This window comes from Microtus ochrogaster, chromosome 19, assembly GCF_000317375.1.
Source record: "Microtus ochrogaster isolate Prairie Vole_2 chromosome 19, MicOch1.0, whole genome shotgun sequence".
In the NCBI taxonomy this organism is placed as follows: Eukaryota; Metazoa; Chordata; class Mammalia; order Rodentia; family Cricetidae; genus Microtus; species Microtus ochrogaster.
In genome coordinates this window covers 31,857,115-31,876,808 of record NC_022021.1, presented here as the reverse complement: position 1 = coordinate 31,876,808, position 19,694 = coordinate 31,857,115, and the positions used below count along the sequence as shown (strand labels likewise).

Sequence of the window (19,694 nt, the reverse complement as noted above, 5' to 3'; positions counted from 1 at the left end):
GGATGCCACTACAATGAACAAGTGACTCTATAGAGGCAGAGGAACAGTGCTGCCTGTAGGGAGGAACTGGAGGTGCAACAGTTGTGACTGGTATGAGATGAGAGAAGGTAGCAATTGATAGAGGAGCAGGCCACTGACTAGAGGCGTTGGAAATTAGAGATTTATTTATTGGGTTGGAGACATGGCTCAGTGGTTAAGAGCACTATCTGCCTTTCCAAAGGTCCTGAGTTCAATTCCCAGCAACCACGCGCTGGCTCACAACTGCCTATAGTGAGATCTGGTGCCCTCTTCTTGTCTGCATTCAGAACACTGTATACATAAAAATTAAAACTCAAGATTTATTATATATACAGTATTCTGCCTGCATGTATGTCTGCAGACCAGAAGAGGGCACCAGATCTCACTACAGAAGGTTGAGGTCCAGAGTGTGGTTGCTGGGAATTGAACTCAGGACCTCTGGAAGAGCAGTCAGTGCTCTTAAACTGAGACATCTCTCCAGCCCCAGAGATTTTTGTTTAGTTTTTTAGGGTTTCTCTGTCTTGGCAGACAGCTCTGGCTGTCCTGCAACTTGCTTTGCAGATCAGGATGGCCTCAAACTCAGAGATCCACCTGCCTCTACCTCATTGCTGGGATTAAGGCATGAGCCACCACCACCTGGTTGGAGATTAATTAATTTTAATTTTTTTGGGCAGGGGAGTTTACAAGGGTGGAGAGCAGATGTGGAAGGGCTGGGAAATGAGTAGTTTGGGTGTACAATGTGAAATTCCAAAGAATCGATAAAATTTTTAAAAAAGATATTCATTTAGGCCGGGCGATGGTGGCGCACGCCTTTAATCCCAGCACTCAGGAGGCAGAGGCAGGCGGATCTCTTTGAGTTCGAGACCAGCCTGGTCTACAGAGCTAGTTCCAGGACAGGCTCCAAAGCCACAGAGAAACCCTGTCTCGAAAAAAAACAAAACAAAAATATTCATTTAAAGGAAAAAAGCTCAGAGTTTATCTTGGGTGATCTGGTAGAAAAAAATTTGCCGAAGTGTCTGCCCAAATTCAGCTTAAATAAGGTTCTAGAGAGTCACTGATACTCGGCAATATTCAGCTGAGTCAGATTCCCTACATGGAGTCTCCTGAGCGGGCTGTGCCTGAAGCAGTGAGACTCTAGGGTTCGTGATGCCAAAATGTGGGAAGCTCACTCAGAAAAGCTGTCAGCACCGAAGGGGGATGGACAAGAGAAGCCATGTGGACTATGAATGACAAGGTGCTGGGACAGGACTGCCCAGCCTGCTGGAGCTCACTTCACGACATATATGACTTGGACAGAGTCAGGAATAGAACGCTGTATTTTAGATATGAAGTAGCCTGCCTCCCTCCCCCAAACCAGATGTGTGTTTGAACATTTGGTTCCTAACTAGTGGCACTGTTGTGGGAGGTTATGAGACTCTTAAGAGGCTAGGGTTTAGGGTGAGAAGTCTTGTCCTGTCTGTACTTCTTGTCTGACCAGTATGTGGAGTTACAGCTTCACCTCTCTCCTACAATGAACCCACCTGTTGCCACACCTTCCCAACCAAATTTGTTACTCTCTCAAACTTTGGGTTAAAATACTTCTTTAAAAAAAAAAATTAAAAATTGTCTGGATACTCAAAAGCCCATAGCAAAAATATAAACATAAACACATGCTGAAAGTCATACAGATAATATTAGACAGCTCTGCAAGAACAGTCAGAATTGTCTATTCTGTAGTCTGGAGGAAGGGTCAATCCTTAGAAAAATGAACCTGTATGTCGGTGAAACATAAAAACTTTCAAAATTACACGACCAGCCAGGCGATGGTGGTGCACGCCTTTAATCCCAGCACTCGGGAGGCAGAGGCAGGCGGATCTCTGTGAGTTCGAGACCAGCCTGATTTACAAGAGCTAGTTCCAGGACAGGCTCCAAAACCACAGAGAAACCCTGTCTCGAAAAAAAATACACGACCAGCCAACATACACCTATTAGGAGTAACACACACATGTACATAGCATGCATGATTTTTTTTTTTTTTTAGTTTTTCGAGACAGGGTTTCTCTTGTAGCTTTCGAGCCTGTCCTGGAACTAGCTCTGTAGACCAGGTTGGCCTAGAACTCACAGAGATCCACCTGCATCTGCCTCCTGAGTGCTGGGATTAAAGGCGTGTGCCACCTCTGCCTGGCCATGAATATGGTTTTACTGAAGCATAGAATCAGCAAAAGTCATCTTCATTAAGCCTACCACATAATACAATTAACTCATTATATGAATTTAAGCTTTTATTTCTGTATCTCACTGTAGTGCTGTGACAACAAAACAACACCTGTGTACCAGAGCATACGCACATCAACAGTAAGATGTAACTTCGCATTACACCACTGCTGGGGGATTAGCATTTCATATGAGACATAAGCATGTAAGATGGCAACACCAAATAATTTTGTTTTTTTTCATTAGATAATCTTATTTTTTAAAACAGTAATACTTTATCAATCTCACTGTTAATAGACCTATAGATGATCAGGATGATAGGATGTGTGGGATCATTCCACTGTGTTACACTGTAAGAGCTGTTAAGAGTAATTGCACACACACTGATAAGGAACTGTCACCATAATTAAGGGCTAGTTATTGTTAGTTGCACAATGATAAAGTTCTTTTGGAAACAATAACCCACTTATATGTGAAAAATGCCCTTTCCACTTGTACAGAAGAAAAAGTACTCAGAAAGTTATTTTTGGCCTTGCTATGTCAAAAAGTCAACTGTACAAAGACCTACGTGTTAAACCTAAAATTATAATTTTAAAAGTCTATCAAAAACAAAAATGTCATGCATTTTATTATCAATTATGCAGAGGCTTTAAATCTGTTGCAAGACCATATAGTATATATTAGCTTTTATACTGCTAATGCACAACTAACAGCAAACTTGATTAGATTAACAAATTTGTCTTAATTACACCTTTATATATCACACTAGATAGACAATGCCACAAGATCTGCAGAAACACCCAGTTCTGAGCACTCAAATGGCAGGATAGGTTCTTATATTGTAATCCTTCACATATAGAATAACAAAAGGAAAAAGAATCCTGCAGCTTCACGTTACAAAACAACGTACTGCTGTAAAATATTAAGAGGTAAAGGATATCTATAACACAAAGTAACTTACAACTAGTGTCAAAGCAAACTTCTAAGTAAAAATATCAAAATACATGGAGCAACCGAAGCACAAATCCTGTATTAAATACAGTAAAGATTTAATAACACAATGCACTAGTTAATAAAAGACACAAAAATACAGGGAGCAAGGGCAACCAGTAAATAAAATCAAAATATGGGGGCGGGGGGGGGGAAATGGAACCACTATTTTTGCCCTAGTTGAATATGTTTTTCGGTGTCTTTCCATCCATATAATACCTTAAACTGTACATTGTTTTTAATGCCATAGAAAAACATGGTTCTTCCATGGAACTTTATATTCTTGATAAACTTTTAAAGTAGACATTATTATGAATGGAAAACAGCCAATAAACCGGCACCTATTTTTAACACTGAAGATTTACAGAAACTTTTTAAAAGTTATCATAATCCTTTTTATCTTTTTTCCCTTCAGCTTCAAATCCGTCTACTCCATCGCTATCCCTTCTTCGTTTCCTGTTGTTGTGGATGTTAAAACGTTGATTCATTTGTGGTAATGGATCCATTCCTAGAACTTTGTGTATCTGACGGAATGCAAGGAGTCTCAATGCAAACTGCAAATAGAGTTAGAATATAGAATTAATTTTAAAACCTAAATATTGATACTCTTGGGAGGGGGGAACTTTTCTGTGTGTATGCCTATCTGTTTTCTAAATCATTAAGCTAAAAATACCAATCCTTAAATAAGTTTAGTCTATTCATAAAGGGGAGGTGGTGGAAATGGGTCAGTGATTAAAGCACTTTTACTCTTGCAGGGGACCCAGGCTCAATTCAATACCACATGGTGGTTCACAATCATCTGGAATCCATTATAACGACAAAGTTGGCATAAAACACAGGGAAGTCTGACTCTGCAGTCCATAGTAATCCTCGATATACAACAGTGCCAGGAAAGACAAAACTTTGATAATATCTAAAAGCATAGTTCACGCCTGCATAACCAGAGAATTCTTGATAAAACTGATATATAACCTAATAGCCACATTTAACAAAGTGTTTAATGTTGAATTATTTTCCTGGTATATATGTAAGATACACAAACAAAATTATACAATCATCAGATTCATCCATATAATATTAGAAAACTTATCAGTGAAATCTAGTTTAAGGTAAAGCCTTTTTTATTTTTTAGAGACAGAGTTTTACTGTATAGCCCTGGTATGCCTTGGTCTACTGGGAGCTGGGATTAAATGAGAGTGCCCTCCCACCTTAGGTAAGGTACATCCTTTAATATTCTCTTTAAGACTCACTTTCCAATTACACATTACAATAACTATTATGTAATTATTTCATGTAAAGAAACATTTATAAAAAACTCTAAACCTTAAGAACAGTAATCCAACAAGAATTCAATTACCTGTGCACTGGATGTAATGTCTTCACGTTGTTGGTCAGTCATTGTTGCCAAAGTATCAAAGGGATCCTTTTCACAAGGATCCAGAAGTCCAGGGCTGCCTATAACCATCATTTTGTAAAGAAATAAAAGCATTATTAGCATTATCTACTTGAGAAAGTGGGCTTCTTATTCAATAAAGAAATCAAGTTAATTTTACTTACTAAGAACCCTAAACTCACCTTTGAGAATAGCCCCTGAAGAGATGCACTCAAACACTCTCCTCAGGGCATCTCCAGGGCTTTGAGGGCTGGAAGCACTACTAATTGCTTTCTCCACCAGCAACTCCATAGCCTAAGATTAAACATAAAAGACATTCAACAGTGTAACGACCATTTTCTAACACCATCAGAATTATAGACACTTGACATTCTCAAGGGTCATTAAAGATTTTGAAGATTAGGGAAGTTATGATAAGGTAATGAGCAAGAGATGGCTCAATGCGTAAAAGGCACTTGTGATGAACCTTCATGGTAGAGAACTTTTCAAGTGGCCCTGAGACACACACACACCCCTGATGGAATCTTAAAGGTATAAAGAACTGACGTCTCCAATTTGTTCCAACACATACATAAATGTAAAATAATAATATAAAAATATTCAAAATAGGGGCTGGAGAGATGGCTCAGCAGTTAAGAGCATTGCCTGCTCTTCCAAAGGTCCTGAGTTCAATTCCCAGCAACCACATGGTGGCTCACAACCACCTGTAATGAGGTCTGGTGGCCCTCTTTTGGCCTGCAGGCATACATGCAGACATAATAAATAAATATTTTAAAAAATATTCAAAACAAAAGCCTCTCACACTTTCTGTTCGAAGGTTGAAGTGGCATTATTTGGGCAACAGAGTGCAACCTCAATTTAAAAAAAAAAAAAAAAAAAAAGAACTGGCTGGGCCCTAGGGGCAGAGTCAGGAGGATCTCTTAAATTCAATCTTACTTTGCACCCCAAGGCTAACCTAGAAGTCGTCATATAGCCCATGCAAGCTTTGATCTCAGTCTCCTGTGTACTGGACTACAGGTCTGAACCTTCACTTCTGGCCTATTTCTAATTCTGAAACACGGTCTCACTTAGCAGTCCTGAGATCCATCTTCCTACTAAGCTTATTTGAATGCTGAGATTATACAGGCCTGACCTTGCCCCATCTGGTCTTGTTTTTTCTTTACAAACAATGGGTATTATCTCAACTTTCATTTAATGCATCACTGGAATTTTATTACCCATAAGGGAAAAAAAATACTTTCACTGTATTTTACATTTAAGAGACTCAAAAATCTTAAACCAATGAATGAAAGACAAAGGTAAAGGAATAGGCATTAAAAGTAGCCAATCTGGAGACATGTACATAAAAATTTAGCAGTGTTACTTGGGCAGTGGTGGTGCACGTTTTTAAATACAGCACTTGGGAGGCAGAGTCAAGTGGATCTCTGTGAGGCTAGTGGTCTACACAGAGCGAGTTCCAGGACAGGCTCCAAAGCTACACAGAGAAACCCTGTCTTGACTGCCCTGCCCCAAGCAGTATAATTTATTTGATTCATTCTTCCAAACTTACAGTTCTGTGGCCTTTGGTATACTTATGAAGTTATTCACTCATTTCCACAGTCCAATTCCAGATTTTTTTAATCACTGCGTATCTACTAGTAAACACCTCTTTCTTCCTGCCCTTTCCTCCAATCTACTTTCACATTCTCCAGATTTGCCTACTCCTGACACTCCACACAAAGTGAACCATATGAAGACCATCTTCTCTTTTCTGGTACAAAGCATTTGGTTCAACCAGTGTAGCTTTTGAAAACAAATTTACTTTTTATTTTTCCTTATGTGTATGCTGGTTGTCTGCCACATGTATAGAGGTACCCACCAAAGCCAAGAGAGGGCGTCAGATCTCCAAGGAGCTGGAGTTAAGAGACATTTGTGAACCACTAGAGGTGGGTGCTAGAAACTGAATTAAGATCCTCTGGAAAGACAGTCAGTGCTTTTAACTCGAGTCATCTCTCCAGTGCCCGTTCTTTTCTTTAAATCGTAAGTAGAAATTCCAGGGCCTATCAAATGACTGAGTGCGCTATGGCATTACTGTCAAGCCCAATGATCTGAGTTTGATCCCCAAAGTCAGGGCCCAAGGAGAGAACAGACTACTGTAAACTGTTCTCTGACCCATAGAGGCACACATACACATTGCTCAAAACATACAAACAAAATACACGAATGCAATAAACAGGAGGTCCAAAAACAATTCAAAGAAACCAAATCAGCTTGAAACTACAACAAAACCCTAAAATGATTCAGAAGCTGAAAAACTTATGCTCAGTTATATAATAAAAAGTCAGAAAGATTAGGGCTGAGAAATGGCTCAGTGGTTAAGAGTACTTGTTGCTTTTGCAGAAGACCCAGGTTTGATTCCCAGTATCCACATGGTGGCTCACAACTGTCTAACTCCACTCCAGGGGCTCTGAAACCCTATTCTGACCTTCTCAGACACCAGGGCACTCATATGATACATACACGTAGGCAAAACATTTACACACATAAAATGATAAATCTTAAAAATTAAAGGAAAAAGCCAGAGGTAAAACAATGTCAGACCAATCTAAAGGTGAGGGCACAAAGCCAAATCTCAAGATCTCTTGCTCTCCCAAAACTAAACAAACAAACAAATAATAAAATAAAGTTACAATGCACGTTACTGCCTCCAAGTAAAAATAGCTTGCACCAAAAAGGAAAGGACAGCAGGAGATGACTCCCAAGAAACAGCGACTGTGCTCAAGCAGGTCTTCCTGCACTCTCCATGTGGAACGTGGAGATGAGATTAGCAAGTGAGCGAACACCTCACAAATCTCTAAATTGAGGGAAGAATGCATCGTGCCACAAGACATTTTCCTAAAAGTAAAAGATCTCTTCTGACCTTTCTGGAGATAGAAGCAGAGAATTTGTAATCCTGGAGTCCTGGGGGAAACCAGCCTTTAGAGCACAGAGTATGTACACTTTACCAACATCTATTGACTAACAATAAATACATTTTAAATGCTAGATTAAAATAGTCTTTCAAATTGTACTTCTTTCTACAAGCAGTCCTTAAAGAATAACTCACAAGGGGAAGAATAAGGAGAGATATTTTTAAAAGGTTCAACATCTGACTAAATAAACTGTGGGACATATGAACTGTGGAATTAAGCCCCAATAAAGAATGCTAGTCTATCATTTCCAACAACATGGACAGAACCAGTCATCACATCATGTGAAAAGCAGCCATTCACAAACACTCTATGATCCCACAACAGAGGAGTGGCAAAGCCTGGCAAGTGTAGTAATATTTCATTTGTGTTTTAATAAATGAAGCTTCCCTGAAGATCAGAGAGTAAAACAGCTGTACTGATTAGCCTTTCAGACCAGGCAGTGGTGACACACACCTTTAATCCCAAAAGCCACACAGTCTGTTTTAGAAACTGGGTGGTAGTGGTACACACCTTTAGTCCCAGCACTAGACAGGAGGAGACAGCTCCCACACACAGTCTCAATCTGAGATTCTTGGAGGCAGAATCACCATTTCGGAATGAGGTAGAGTTAAGAGACAGTGGCTGGCTGTTTTGCTTTTCCGACCTTCAGGTTGAACCCCACTATCAGTCTCTAGGTTTTATTAATTGTGCTACAGGAAATATGTGGAGGTGGTGGTGGTAAGACAGCTAATGGCCATAATCTATGCTCTGTGGCACAACAGGTGACAATGCTTAACAAAAATTAGTCATAAACTTCTTTTTGGGGGTTGTGTTAGGTACTGAGGTTCAAACCCAGAAACTTGCATTCTTGGCAAGTTCTCTAACATGAACTACATCTCTAAGTTGTAACTGTTTTATTTCAAAGTAGCTGCTAGAAGACTTTGAATGTTTCCAGCATTAAAAAAAAAACTGATAAATGTTTGAAGTGATAAACATGTCAATGATACGAAAAACCATTACACAATAATTGTATTTAAATGTACCACTATACCTAATAAAAATGCAATTATGTCAACTACATATATCAAAAATAGATGGGAAGAAATTTGCAAGATATCTTATACTCATGTAAATAATATGAAACGTCTGTTTTGTATAGACTTTACATGGCAATTATGCATTAAAATAGTTTATTAATAACAAACGTACCCCCTCTGGTACAAATGTTGACGTGGAGACTGTGTACGGCAGGGGCAAAATTTGCATGGGAACTCTTTATTATTTCTGTGAACGAGCCTGTTGTTAGTAGTAAAATCTAATCAACATTAAAAAACCTGTCTGGATTGAGTTTAATATCTAAGCATGATAATATAAAGTTTCAGATTCTAAAAAATTCAATGAAGCCAATAAAATGAAGTCAAAGTTCAGATAAACAAGAAGATTCAGGGATACTATACCAAGCTAAAATTCTAAACATTATGGAATTGTGATGGTTTGAATAGGAATGGCCCCATGGACTCATAATTTGAGTATTTGGTCCCCAGATGGTAAAACTGGGAAAGGTTAGGAGGTGTGGCCTTGTTAAAGAGATGGCTCACTGAGAGTAGGCTTTGAGGTTTCAAAAGCTCATGTCATTCCCAGTTAGCTCTGTCTCTTGCTTATGGATCGGAATTCCTTAGTACTGTTCTAGTACCACGCCTATCTGCCACCATGCTCCCAATCATGAAAGTATGGACTGAGTTCCCAGTAAACTCTTGGATCAGCTGTCTTGGTCATGGTGTCTCTTCGAGGCAACAGAAAAGTAACCAGAGTTGGTACAGAGTGGGCTATTATTGTTCTGTAAAAACCCAATTATTGGTTTTTGGAGTAATATGGAAGACTTTAGACTAGGAAAGTAGTTGAATGCTATAAGAACTTAATGGGCTACCCTAGAAGAAGCCTGGAAGATAATAGTGCTGAGAGTCATATGGATAGGACTATGGAGGCCCAGTTCAAGAGGTCTTTGAGGCGGGCAATAATAGCACTGGCTTAGAGACCATTCATGTGATGGTTTGGCAAAGAACGTGGCTGTTTTTGCCCTTTCCGTAAGAATCAGCCTAAGACTAAACTGAAGAGTTTAGGACTAATTTCAATGGCAAAGGAAATTTCAAGACAGGCTAATGCTGACTCTATCATGTGGTTATTAGTTACCACTTTTATGTAGGTCTAAAATTTATTTATTTTTTTAGTTTTTCGAGACAGGGTTTCTCTGTGGCTTTGGAGCCTGTCCTGGAACCAGCTCTGTAGACCAGGCTGGTCTCAAACTCAGAGATCCGCCTGCCTCTGCCTCCCGAGTGCTGGGATTAAAGGCGTGCGCCACCACCACCTGGCTGTAGGTCTACAATTTAAAGAGCACCAGGAAATGTTATGTTGGAGCCTTATATGTGCTGAAAGAGACAAGGAGAAATGGAATTAAGTGAGTGAGGCTCTCAGAACCAGACCCCACCCAGCTAATCCTGCAATTTGTAAAAAAGAAATGGCTCGCTGGGCGGTGGTGGCGCACACGTGTAATCCCAGCACTCGGGAGGCAGAGACAGGCGGATCTCTGTGAGTTCGAGGCCAGCCTGGTCTACCAAGGGAGTTCCAGGACAGGCTCCAAAGCTACAGAGAAACCCTGTCTCGAAAAACCAAAAAGGCTCAAGGCAGTGGTTCCCAACCTTCCTAATGCTTCAAACCCACAAAATTATTTTTGGTACTTCATAACTATAATTTTGCTACTGTTATGAATCATAATATAAATATTTGATAGGCAGGACATCTGATGTGACTCTGTGAAAGGTTTTTTTCGACCCCAAAAGGAGTGGCAACCTATAGGCTGAGAACCACTGGATTAAGGAATTACCTGTTCCAAGTAACAAAGGAAAGCTTATGCAAATGTAATTCAAGGAGAGGACCAGGTTCCATCCCAAGCAGGCAGAACAACTTGGCAGCATTGCCACATGATTCTAGCTTCAGATACAACAATACAGGGTTACGTGTTGTGGAATAGAATTTAACTATGTAAACATGTGTTGCTGTTAACCTTGCCTGCCTAAGGCACTTGATTGGTCTAATAAGAAATCAAACAGCCAATGGCTAGGCAGAAGAGGGATAGACCTGGGAGTGGGGGGAGAGGAGAAGAGCTAGCAGAGAGAAAAGGGCAGCCAGCTGGGCATCAGTTGGTCAGCTAGAAGGAAGAAAAAAAGCAGGACTGACAGTACATAGATGTGGTAAACGAGCCTCAGAGCAGCACATAGATGAATAAAAACGGATTAATTTAAGTTTAAAAAAGCTAGCTAGAAACAAATCTAAGCTAAGGCCAAGCACTCTAAATAGTAAGTCTCTGTGACATGATTTGGGAGCTGGCAGTACAAGAAAGCAGGCTACAGTTGTGGAATCTTCTTCCTTCACAGCTAATGAAAGTCACTGACGCCAGGTAAATGGCAGAGGAATCCCTGCATGAAGGCTCAGAGAGGACACAGGCATAAAGCTGTGGGGTTTCTACCAAGGACATCTATAGACAGGGAGTGAAACCACGCCAAGAGAGTGAAGTCTGCTGCAGTCAGTGAAGCTGGAAGAGAGAAGCAACCTAAGTCCTTTAGCATCAGTCAGAGATATAGGATTTGGAATTTGCATCACTAAGTCTTGCTTTGGTCCAGATTTCTTCTTTATGCCTCCTTCCTCCCCTCTGGAAAGGTTCTGGTATTCTGTGCCACTTATATTGGAAGTATGTAACTTGCTTTTGGCTCAGTGGTTAAGAGCACTGCTTGTTCTTCCAAGGTTCTAAGTTCCATTCCCAGCAACTATATGTTGGCTCACAACCATCTGTAATGAGATCTGGAGGCCTCTTGAGGAAGAGATCTGGTCCTCATCAACTTACACCATGAAACCCAATATATGGAAAGTTCAACAGAACCACCATATACAGGCTGCCCATGCATGTTTCAGCATTACCAAAGGCATAAATTTCATTTCATTTCAACTTGCATTTTGCTTTTGCTTTTACAGGAAGTTATAACTAAGAGACTGCCTGGAGTCTTCAGAAGAGACTTTAAATTTCTAAAACTGTTGAGACCTGTGAAAGAATGTTGGGACTTTTGAAGTTGGACTCAATTCATTTTGTACTGTGGTATCACAAGTCCATGTTGGCAGGGAGTGGAATGTGGTAGTTGAGTGAGAATGGTTTACACCGGCAGAACTCTTTTGTGAAGGGTCAGGAAGTATGATTTTGACAGAGGTGTGTCATGGGCATGCTATCTCCCTCTCTCCTTGTTGGTTGTTGTCTCAACACAGAGGGTCTCACCTACTGCTCTCGCATCATGTCTGCCTGTCTGCTAATTACTAACTCTCTGAAAGTGAAGTTGAGTCCCTACTTCAATAAATTCTTTCTTCGATAAATTGCCTGGTCATAGTGTCTCTTTCATAGCAATAGAAAAGTAACTAAGACAAGAACTAATAAATAGCAAAAAAAAAAAAAACCCTAAACAAACAACAACAAAAAAACAAAGGTAAAAACCAAATTAAGTCCTCAAACCCTGTCTGTCACATAGGAAAGTGGCCAAAGATGAAAACAGAAAAGATAATAGCTATGTCAGACAAAACTGACGCAACAATAGGATAACTCCTTCTAGAGATGATATTAATCAGACATAACAGAAAGCTGTTTTCCTTCTTTGGGTTAAAAAAAAAAATTCTTTGGGACAAAAAGTGTCTCAGAAAATACACAGCTGCATTCATCTTTGATTCATTTATGTATTTTTGTTTCATTGGGCTTTTTTGACATAGGGTCTTAAAATGTAACTTAAAATTCCCTGCTTCAAGCTTCCCTAGGGCTGTGACTACTATCTGGATTCTATTCATAATTTAAAGATTTAACCACACGAGTAACAAACACATGTATCCCTCCTTCCTTTCCCAATAAAAATGAAACACTATAGCTCTTTATCCTAATTATTTCTCCCACTTACCTTAGAAATTATCACTAAAACTTGGGACACACCCTTCTAGGAATTTTTGCAGTATAGTAAGTATGTAATTTTGTAGCTCTAATATATATACTATATATAATTTATAAGGGAAAAAATTTGACCCCTACAAGCCTTAAGTCCAAAGTTCAGGCTTTTGTTTGGTTTTTCCAGATAGGGTTTCTCTGTGTAGCCTTGGCTGTCCTGGAACTAGTTCTGAAGACTGGAGGGCCTCAAACTCAACAGACATCAACCAGCCTCTGCCTCCCGAGTGCGGGGAGAAAAGGCTTGGGCCACAAGGAATGCCCAGTCTAAAGCATGAAATTCTTAAACACAGAGAGAAACAAGAATAAAACAATTAGAAGTAAATAAATAAAAGATAACCTTGGCATTTCCCTCCCTTTATTTTCAATAGAGGGTTTCTTGACCTCACTTTGTAGACCAGACTGTCCTCAAACTCAGAGATCCACCTGCCTCTGCTTCCTGAGTGCTGAGATTAAAGGCATAAGCTACCACCCCTGGTAACCTTGGCTATTTAACTTTTAATAACATAACTTTGAAATCAACAGGTTAAATTTTATTTCCGAACAAATTTCTATCTGAATTTTCACTATTCAAGAACAGTTAGTCTTAAACAAAGGCATTGGGTCTTCTTATGTTTGTTTAAGACGAGCCTCATACTTATAGCTCATTACCCCATTTCCTGGAGAAAGGGTCTCTCTGAACCTAAAGCTAAGCTAGTAGCTAGCAATGTTCCTGTCTTGGCCAGCACAATACTAAGGTTAAAAGTGTGTGTACACCATGCCCAATATTTTATGTGAGTTCTGGGGACTTGATATTAGGCCCTCAAGCTTGCACGGCTGAGCTGTCACTCAGTACATTAAATTCTATTTTCTTTATAATTTTGCAAACCATCTTTAAAAAAAACCCATTCACTCACTCACTGATTCATTGTGTGTCTCCCTACTTCTCTATGTGCCATGGCGTACATATTAAGACCAAAGGACAATCTTTAGGAGTCAGTTCTCTTCTTGTACCTTATGGGTTATAGGGATGGAACTCAAGTTTTCAGGCTTGGTGGCAAAGGCCCTTACTCATTAAGTTATCTTACCAGCCCAAGCATAATTTCTTAATTATTAATCCTAAAACAATAAATATTCTCAAATCCCCAGGAATTGTCATCAGAACAGAAAAATATGGTATGTAAATGAAAATGTAGGGTGAGAGGACACAGAGTAAATAAAGAAGACTTTCTCATCTTTCATATGGTGCTGTCATAAGCTACTTACCCAGCTGGGAAAGTCAGACCAAGTTGGAACTCGCTGACAAAGGTCTCGGAGAATACGTATGATAATCACACAGGACTGTAGACCATTAGCTCTAGCCTTGAGGGCAACACAAAAACCAACTGAATTAATCTTAGAAATACCAGAAACATCCCTTGATGAAAAAAAGTTAAAATACCACTGTTCAATGGAAGCTCAGATTAAAAATAAAAATAATTACATTTAAATTGGGGTCAATGAGCTGCCATTTACAGCAGTATTTTATGCCAGAGTTAGTATTTAAAAGCTAGTATTTAGGTCAAAGTAAACAGATTATACAAGAATAATATTTCTTGATCCCCTGTGAACCTTGACCTGTGTTCAGACAAAACAGTAAACTGAAAAAAAAAAAACTGCCTAAATTAGAAATAAAAAGGAAAAGTAAAGAGCTAAAAAGTTTGTCTAGGGACTGGAAGGTTAAGGAGATCTGTTTGGTTTCCTGTCTGTCCTTTGCATGTCTGCAAAGTCACTAAACCAAGCAGTTGCTTCCTCACCTTTCATTCCCTACACTCATTAACTCAGAGGAAGAGGGGAAAATCTTAAAACTATACACAAAGCTTTAAACACATATTCCATTATTTAAAGCAAAGTTAATCTGCAGCCTTATGGAATATAATATATATACAAAAATACGTGATCTTCCTGAAGAAGTCAACTTCAAATATAGCCACTAAAAATAAAAACCCTGGAGTACAAACATCCCCCAAGCCTGCTTATTGTCAAATTAATAGTAACTGCAAAATGCAGATCTTTATACTCAGCTTTCTAGGATACCTTATTTTCTGAGATTTAATTTAAAACAGTGTTGCTTAGGCAATCTTTTGAAATGTTTAAGCATAGTTAAACATGTACTGAACTACTCTCTCATAAGGCTACAAGAAAAAAGTAAAATGATGTTCCGAACCTGGAACCACTTAGCGTGGCGTAGAGCAGCCAGAGCGTCAAGGCATTTTTGCCTGTCCAAGACGTCCGGTGGGTCTTTCACCATACCCGAGGTTACATCTAAAATGGATTGAATTGGCAAAATGCAGTGAGGAATGGGTGTTTGACCAGGTGAGCAAGACACTTTCTTAAAGTAGCATCAGTGTCACGTGAGCCATTTGAGAGTTTTTCCAGTTTAATTCATCCAGGGAGTAACTTTCAACAAATTTATATAATACAATATGAAGAACAAAAGGAGAATTAAGATAAACTCTTCCGTGATACAATTTTCTGGAAATAGAAACCTTACTCACCAAAATGAAATCTAAAGGAAAGATTATTGGACACAGCGCACCAGCACAAAGAAGACAAAGACAAAAGGGAACACAAAAATCCACCTTAAATGGGAATGTACAATAAACTACCATGTTGGTCAAGTATTCTAGGTTATTCTTGGGCTAATTTAAGAAAACTTAAAATAAATATGAATATCAATATAACAATTACAAAAAACAAAACAAACAAAAAACCCCAAAAAACCAAAGGACCAAAATGAGGTTTAGTTCCATGAGAATTCAATTCTTTATGTTCAACAGGAGAATTTTAGTATGTTATAAGGAAATATGAAATGCTTTCTAAAATGAAAAATTTTCATTAAAAGTATTCTAAACAGTAATCAGAGAGAAACAATGAGTAAAGCAGAGAAAGGCTACAGGAACTAGCACAGTAAAATACAATTAAAGTACAGGAAAGAAGCCATGAGCAGAATACTTTGATGGTAAATATGTAGGGTCTTTTTAAATTGGTTAAAATGTGTTACGTTAATAAAGCTTGAGAAAATGGGAAACTAAATTAGGACAAGAAATTAACTTTACATTAACAAAGACCAGTTTACATTAATCATTCACAAAGGTGAAGATCTAAAGGCCAGCTATATGTTTATCTGAAGTATCTATAAAATGTGAAGAAGATAATAAATTTGCTGGTCAAACATATAACCAAATAGTAACTACTTCAATCTAATTCACAGTTGTTATCAACTTTATAATATATTTTGCTTTTCTGGTTTGTCTTAAGCTCAGGCTGGCCTTGAAACCGTGGTTTATCCTCTTCCCTCAGTCTCTGAGAGCTGGGATTAAGAGTATGATCCATTGTGCCTAGTTTATAGTGTGATTTTTTTTTAAATACAGGAAAATTAATCTGTTTAATATAAGCAGTAACTAGAGAGCAACCATGATACATTTAGGAAACAATAATTTACTGAGTATTTCACATGACTATGAGTGAGAAAAGAAGAAATATAAACTAGTAAGTTCTATAAGTCTGGGTTAAGTGCTTGATTTTTTTTTTTTGGTCTTGTAAGAATTTAGAAATCAATTTTATTAAAATTTACTTTTTAATTATGCGTTTTTGTGCGTGCCCAGAGAGTCCAGAAGGCATCAGAAGCCCTGGGCCAGGGCCAGGAATCTAGTTGGTTGTGGGTTGCCAAACCCTGAGTGCTAGGAATTGAACTGGGGTCTTCTACAAGAACAACAAATGCTCTTACTCAATGAGTCATCTCTCTGGCCCAGTAATTTAGAAGACTTAGGAGGTAAGTTGTCATTCTTAAGAAAGATGAAACATGAAAGTTATCTAAAAAAAAAAAAAAATGAGATAAGGAAAAAGGACAAAGAAAGGATAGATAACTACTCTGAAAAAGAAAAAAAATCCACCTCAACTACTTCCACTTTCCACAACATGAAGACTAGGCGGAAAGACCTCTGTCTACTACTCTATTTACAGTATGTTAAAGCCAGAATGTAAACAGATGACTATGGTCAATGTAAAGTTTCTAAATCTACTGTATTTCAGAATCTTACATAATTCTTTCAATAACTTTTTGTATAAAATTGTAACTTATAATAGAAATTCAATGATGCCAGAACACTTATTACAAGTTAAAAACAAATAAGAGGCATTAAGTAGGAAAATTTTGTTAAATTTGGAGTGTGGATTTTTGTACCCATTTTTATATTTTAAGTAGATTAACCCCTTAGATATATTGTGCTAAAATCATATTTGTTCCCTAAGAGTCAATGAAACAAAACAAAAACCTGTTAATTTATTTAAAAAAATATAAATTCTTTTCCTACATGAATGTATTTCACAAATTTTAAGGGGTTAATCACTAATTAGAAGACATGCTGTGTCCACACTATTTTATGATTAAAAGTTAATGGGAATATATTAATTTCAATTAACATTTGTTATGTAAAATATAATTCACCCAACTATTTAAAAACTAGTGTGAACACTGCTCAATTCTAAAAAGACAAAAGACAAACAAAATAGCTACACAAAAGACAAAAAAAATGCCAGACTCTGCATCCAAAATCCCCCCTTCATCAAATGGCAGATGTGACACTGAGCTTTTGAAAACCTTGGTCAAAAATCCTTCCGATGTCTTGGCAGCAACCCCTGACAGGAATCAATCCCTTCTGCTAGAAGGCTTTGGACCGGGCCTGATAAGCTACAGGTAGAAAAAAAACACACACAATACTTGATTTGCTGCAGAAAAAAATTCTGTAGCAATGGTTAGAGCATTCTGAACATTTCAAGCTTAAAGTCAATTAAATGTTTACTGTATGTTAACTGTCAAACACAATATCAGAAAAGACATCTGTCATGTGTTTAACAGTTATTTCGACAATTTAGTTATTTCTTTTATTAAATGATTTTTCATATCAAACAGGACCACTACATATTAAAGAAGCTATCACACTATGTGGAAATATAATAGTCGAATCTCATGATTTACAATGTTCTTCCGGCAAAGCCTTCCTTACACCCTGTACTAACTCCCCAAAGCAAGCTAAAGGCTTTAAATGATTTGAAGACACAGAGCACCGGCAGCTGCAGTGAGAGAGAATACATACCGATATTCTGCAGCTAGAAAGAAGCAATCTTCATGACAAAGCTAAAAACATGGGTTTACTGCAGTCATCTGCAGCAAAAAACACTCTTAACAATGTTTCTACACTTTTGTATATCCAACTTTCCAGCTCAGTGCCTTGAAGCAAAATCTTTCAATTTCAGGCTGACCATTTTCCTCATGATCATATTTGTAAAATTCAGAACAGTAATTCTACCTCAGTCTGGGTCAGACAAAAATATAATTTTGTTTCCTTTAGAAGGCATGTTAAAGGATTTACTACAATAGGACTCTACTTATAAAATGGCTTGATAATGAACTGAGGCTAAATACACAGAAACATTCTGAAATAAAGTTAAATGGTTACATAAGTATAATTTTACATTAAATATAGCAACATTATTTTATAAAACATATGAGATTTTTAAAATCCTAAGTAAAGGATCATATGCTACATACAACTTGGCCAAATTGTCTCAAAGAACTATTTTCTTCAACAACACGGAGAGCTAGACCTTCGAGGGGAATTCATGCTCACAGCAATGATCCTTTACATAAAGTTCAAATAATTTTTTAGGATGCAAAGCTTAAGGTACAATATTTAAAAATCCTAATATGGTGTAGATATGAAATATACAAAATCAGACATTCCTCCAAATGAAAATTTGACTAAAATAATTTTTTCTTGGGCTACGAAAAGCCCAGTTTCTTAGAAATAATCATTTTGCCTTATTAATACTTTTTCTCCTCAACCTGTACTAAAAACAGACAATGTAAAATTTAATACCATTTCCAACAACTTAAGATGGATAAAAACAACATGAAAGGAAACAAAGTAAATTTTATCTGACCCATAAAACAAGAGAACCAACATTACTGCAGACACTGATCATGCTTTTGGCTTAAACGCTTTGGAAGCTTTGAAAATGTTACAGAATAGTCCCTAAAGCAACATTGCTGGCACCATTAAGAGTTTCATGTTCTACAAATGCAAATTCAGTTAAAAGACAAAAACAAAAACAAAACAAGACCCTGAACTGTACTGTAACTCACTTATCCACATCATTTGTTAAGAGCTCTAGGATGATACGTAGGTCAAGTGCCCAAATCTGTGTGCATTAGCATGTTCTGCATTGATAAAGTACGCAAAACTGAGCAACCTCAGAGAACTAGAAATATTTACTTCAGGACAGGCCAGATCCATGACTATATACATAACAATTTTAAGTAAGTGTTGCAGATAGTTTGCCAATTTGTGAAACTTTATTAATCAAGACAAGGCAAGACCAAGACTGTCTTAGCAAAAGTTAAATTGTGGCCCCAAGTTATTAACAAGCATTTAAACTTTCTTCTATGTATTGACTATGCAAAAAACAATTTTTGAAGTTTTTTTCCAGAAATCTGAGGTTTGAAAGAAAAGAAAGGAAAAAAAATATATCAAGAACACCAATTACAGGATGTTTTCTATAACAGCACATCACTAAGAAGAGCACTCACTTTGTTAGAAATGATCTAAAGCAAAACTAATTGCTGAATAAGTTAAATCTACCAAATTCATATGTAATGCCAGCATGTTGCCTTCTAGGGCTTAATGCCATCAAAGGATAGGTAAATGGAAAACAAAAAGTTAATACAAAAGTAGAACGTTTAATTGGCTTTCCAACCTCCTTCCCTCATGTTCTCTTCTCGAATAATTGGAGATGTCAAGGTGATAGTAACTTGCATTTTGGGCTCCACACATGAGTTCAAAATTATTGCTGCTTCAGATACAGCACATTTTATGTCATACTTCTCAGGACTTATAACCTATGTAATAAAGATTATAAGAAATTAGTTGAATCTTTTGCATTAAAAGACAATATAGCTTTATTGTGGCTTTTATTACATTTAACTTTCTACAAATATTGGATTCTATTTCCTCTAAAGAAACACGACAGACTAATTACCCAAACCATCATTAATCTCTTGCTTTTCCTTAGTTTCAGAATTCTTTGTGGAACTAATATTTTCCACTATTTTCTTTTTCTTTTT

The 19,694-nt window shown here is 37.6% G+C and overlaps 1 protein-coding gene across 3 annotated transcripts in view; it reads right to left on the bottom strand.

Moving 5' to 3' along the window:
• Positions 1-2,261: 2,261 nt before the first annotated feature.
• Positions 2,262-19,694, bottom strand: part of Zfr (zinc finger RNA binding protein) — a 67,602-nt gene continuing 50,169 nt past the window's right edge. For all 3 annotated transcript variants that reach the window (XM_026783858.1, XM_005356639.3, XM_026783857.1), the window contains 6 exons: positions 19,328-19,469; positions 14,736-14,833; positions 13,796-13,891; positions 4,777-4,888; positions 4,559-4,656; positions 2,262-3,755 (listed from right to left, as the gene is read on the bottom strand). In XM_026783858.1, coding sequence (XP_026639659.1) covers positions 3,576-3,755; positions 4,559-4,656; positions 4,777-4,888; positions 13,796-13,891; positions 14,736-14,833; positions 19,328-19,469 — 726 coding nt within the window. In that variant the 3' untranslated portion in view covers positions 2,262-3,575. The remainder of the gene's footprint in view (positions 3,756-4,558; positions 4,657-4,776; positions 4,889-13,795; positions 13,892-14,735; positions 14,834-19,327; positions 19,470-19,694) is intronic.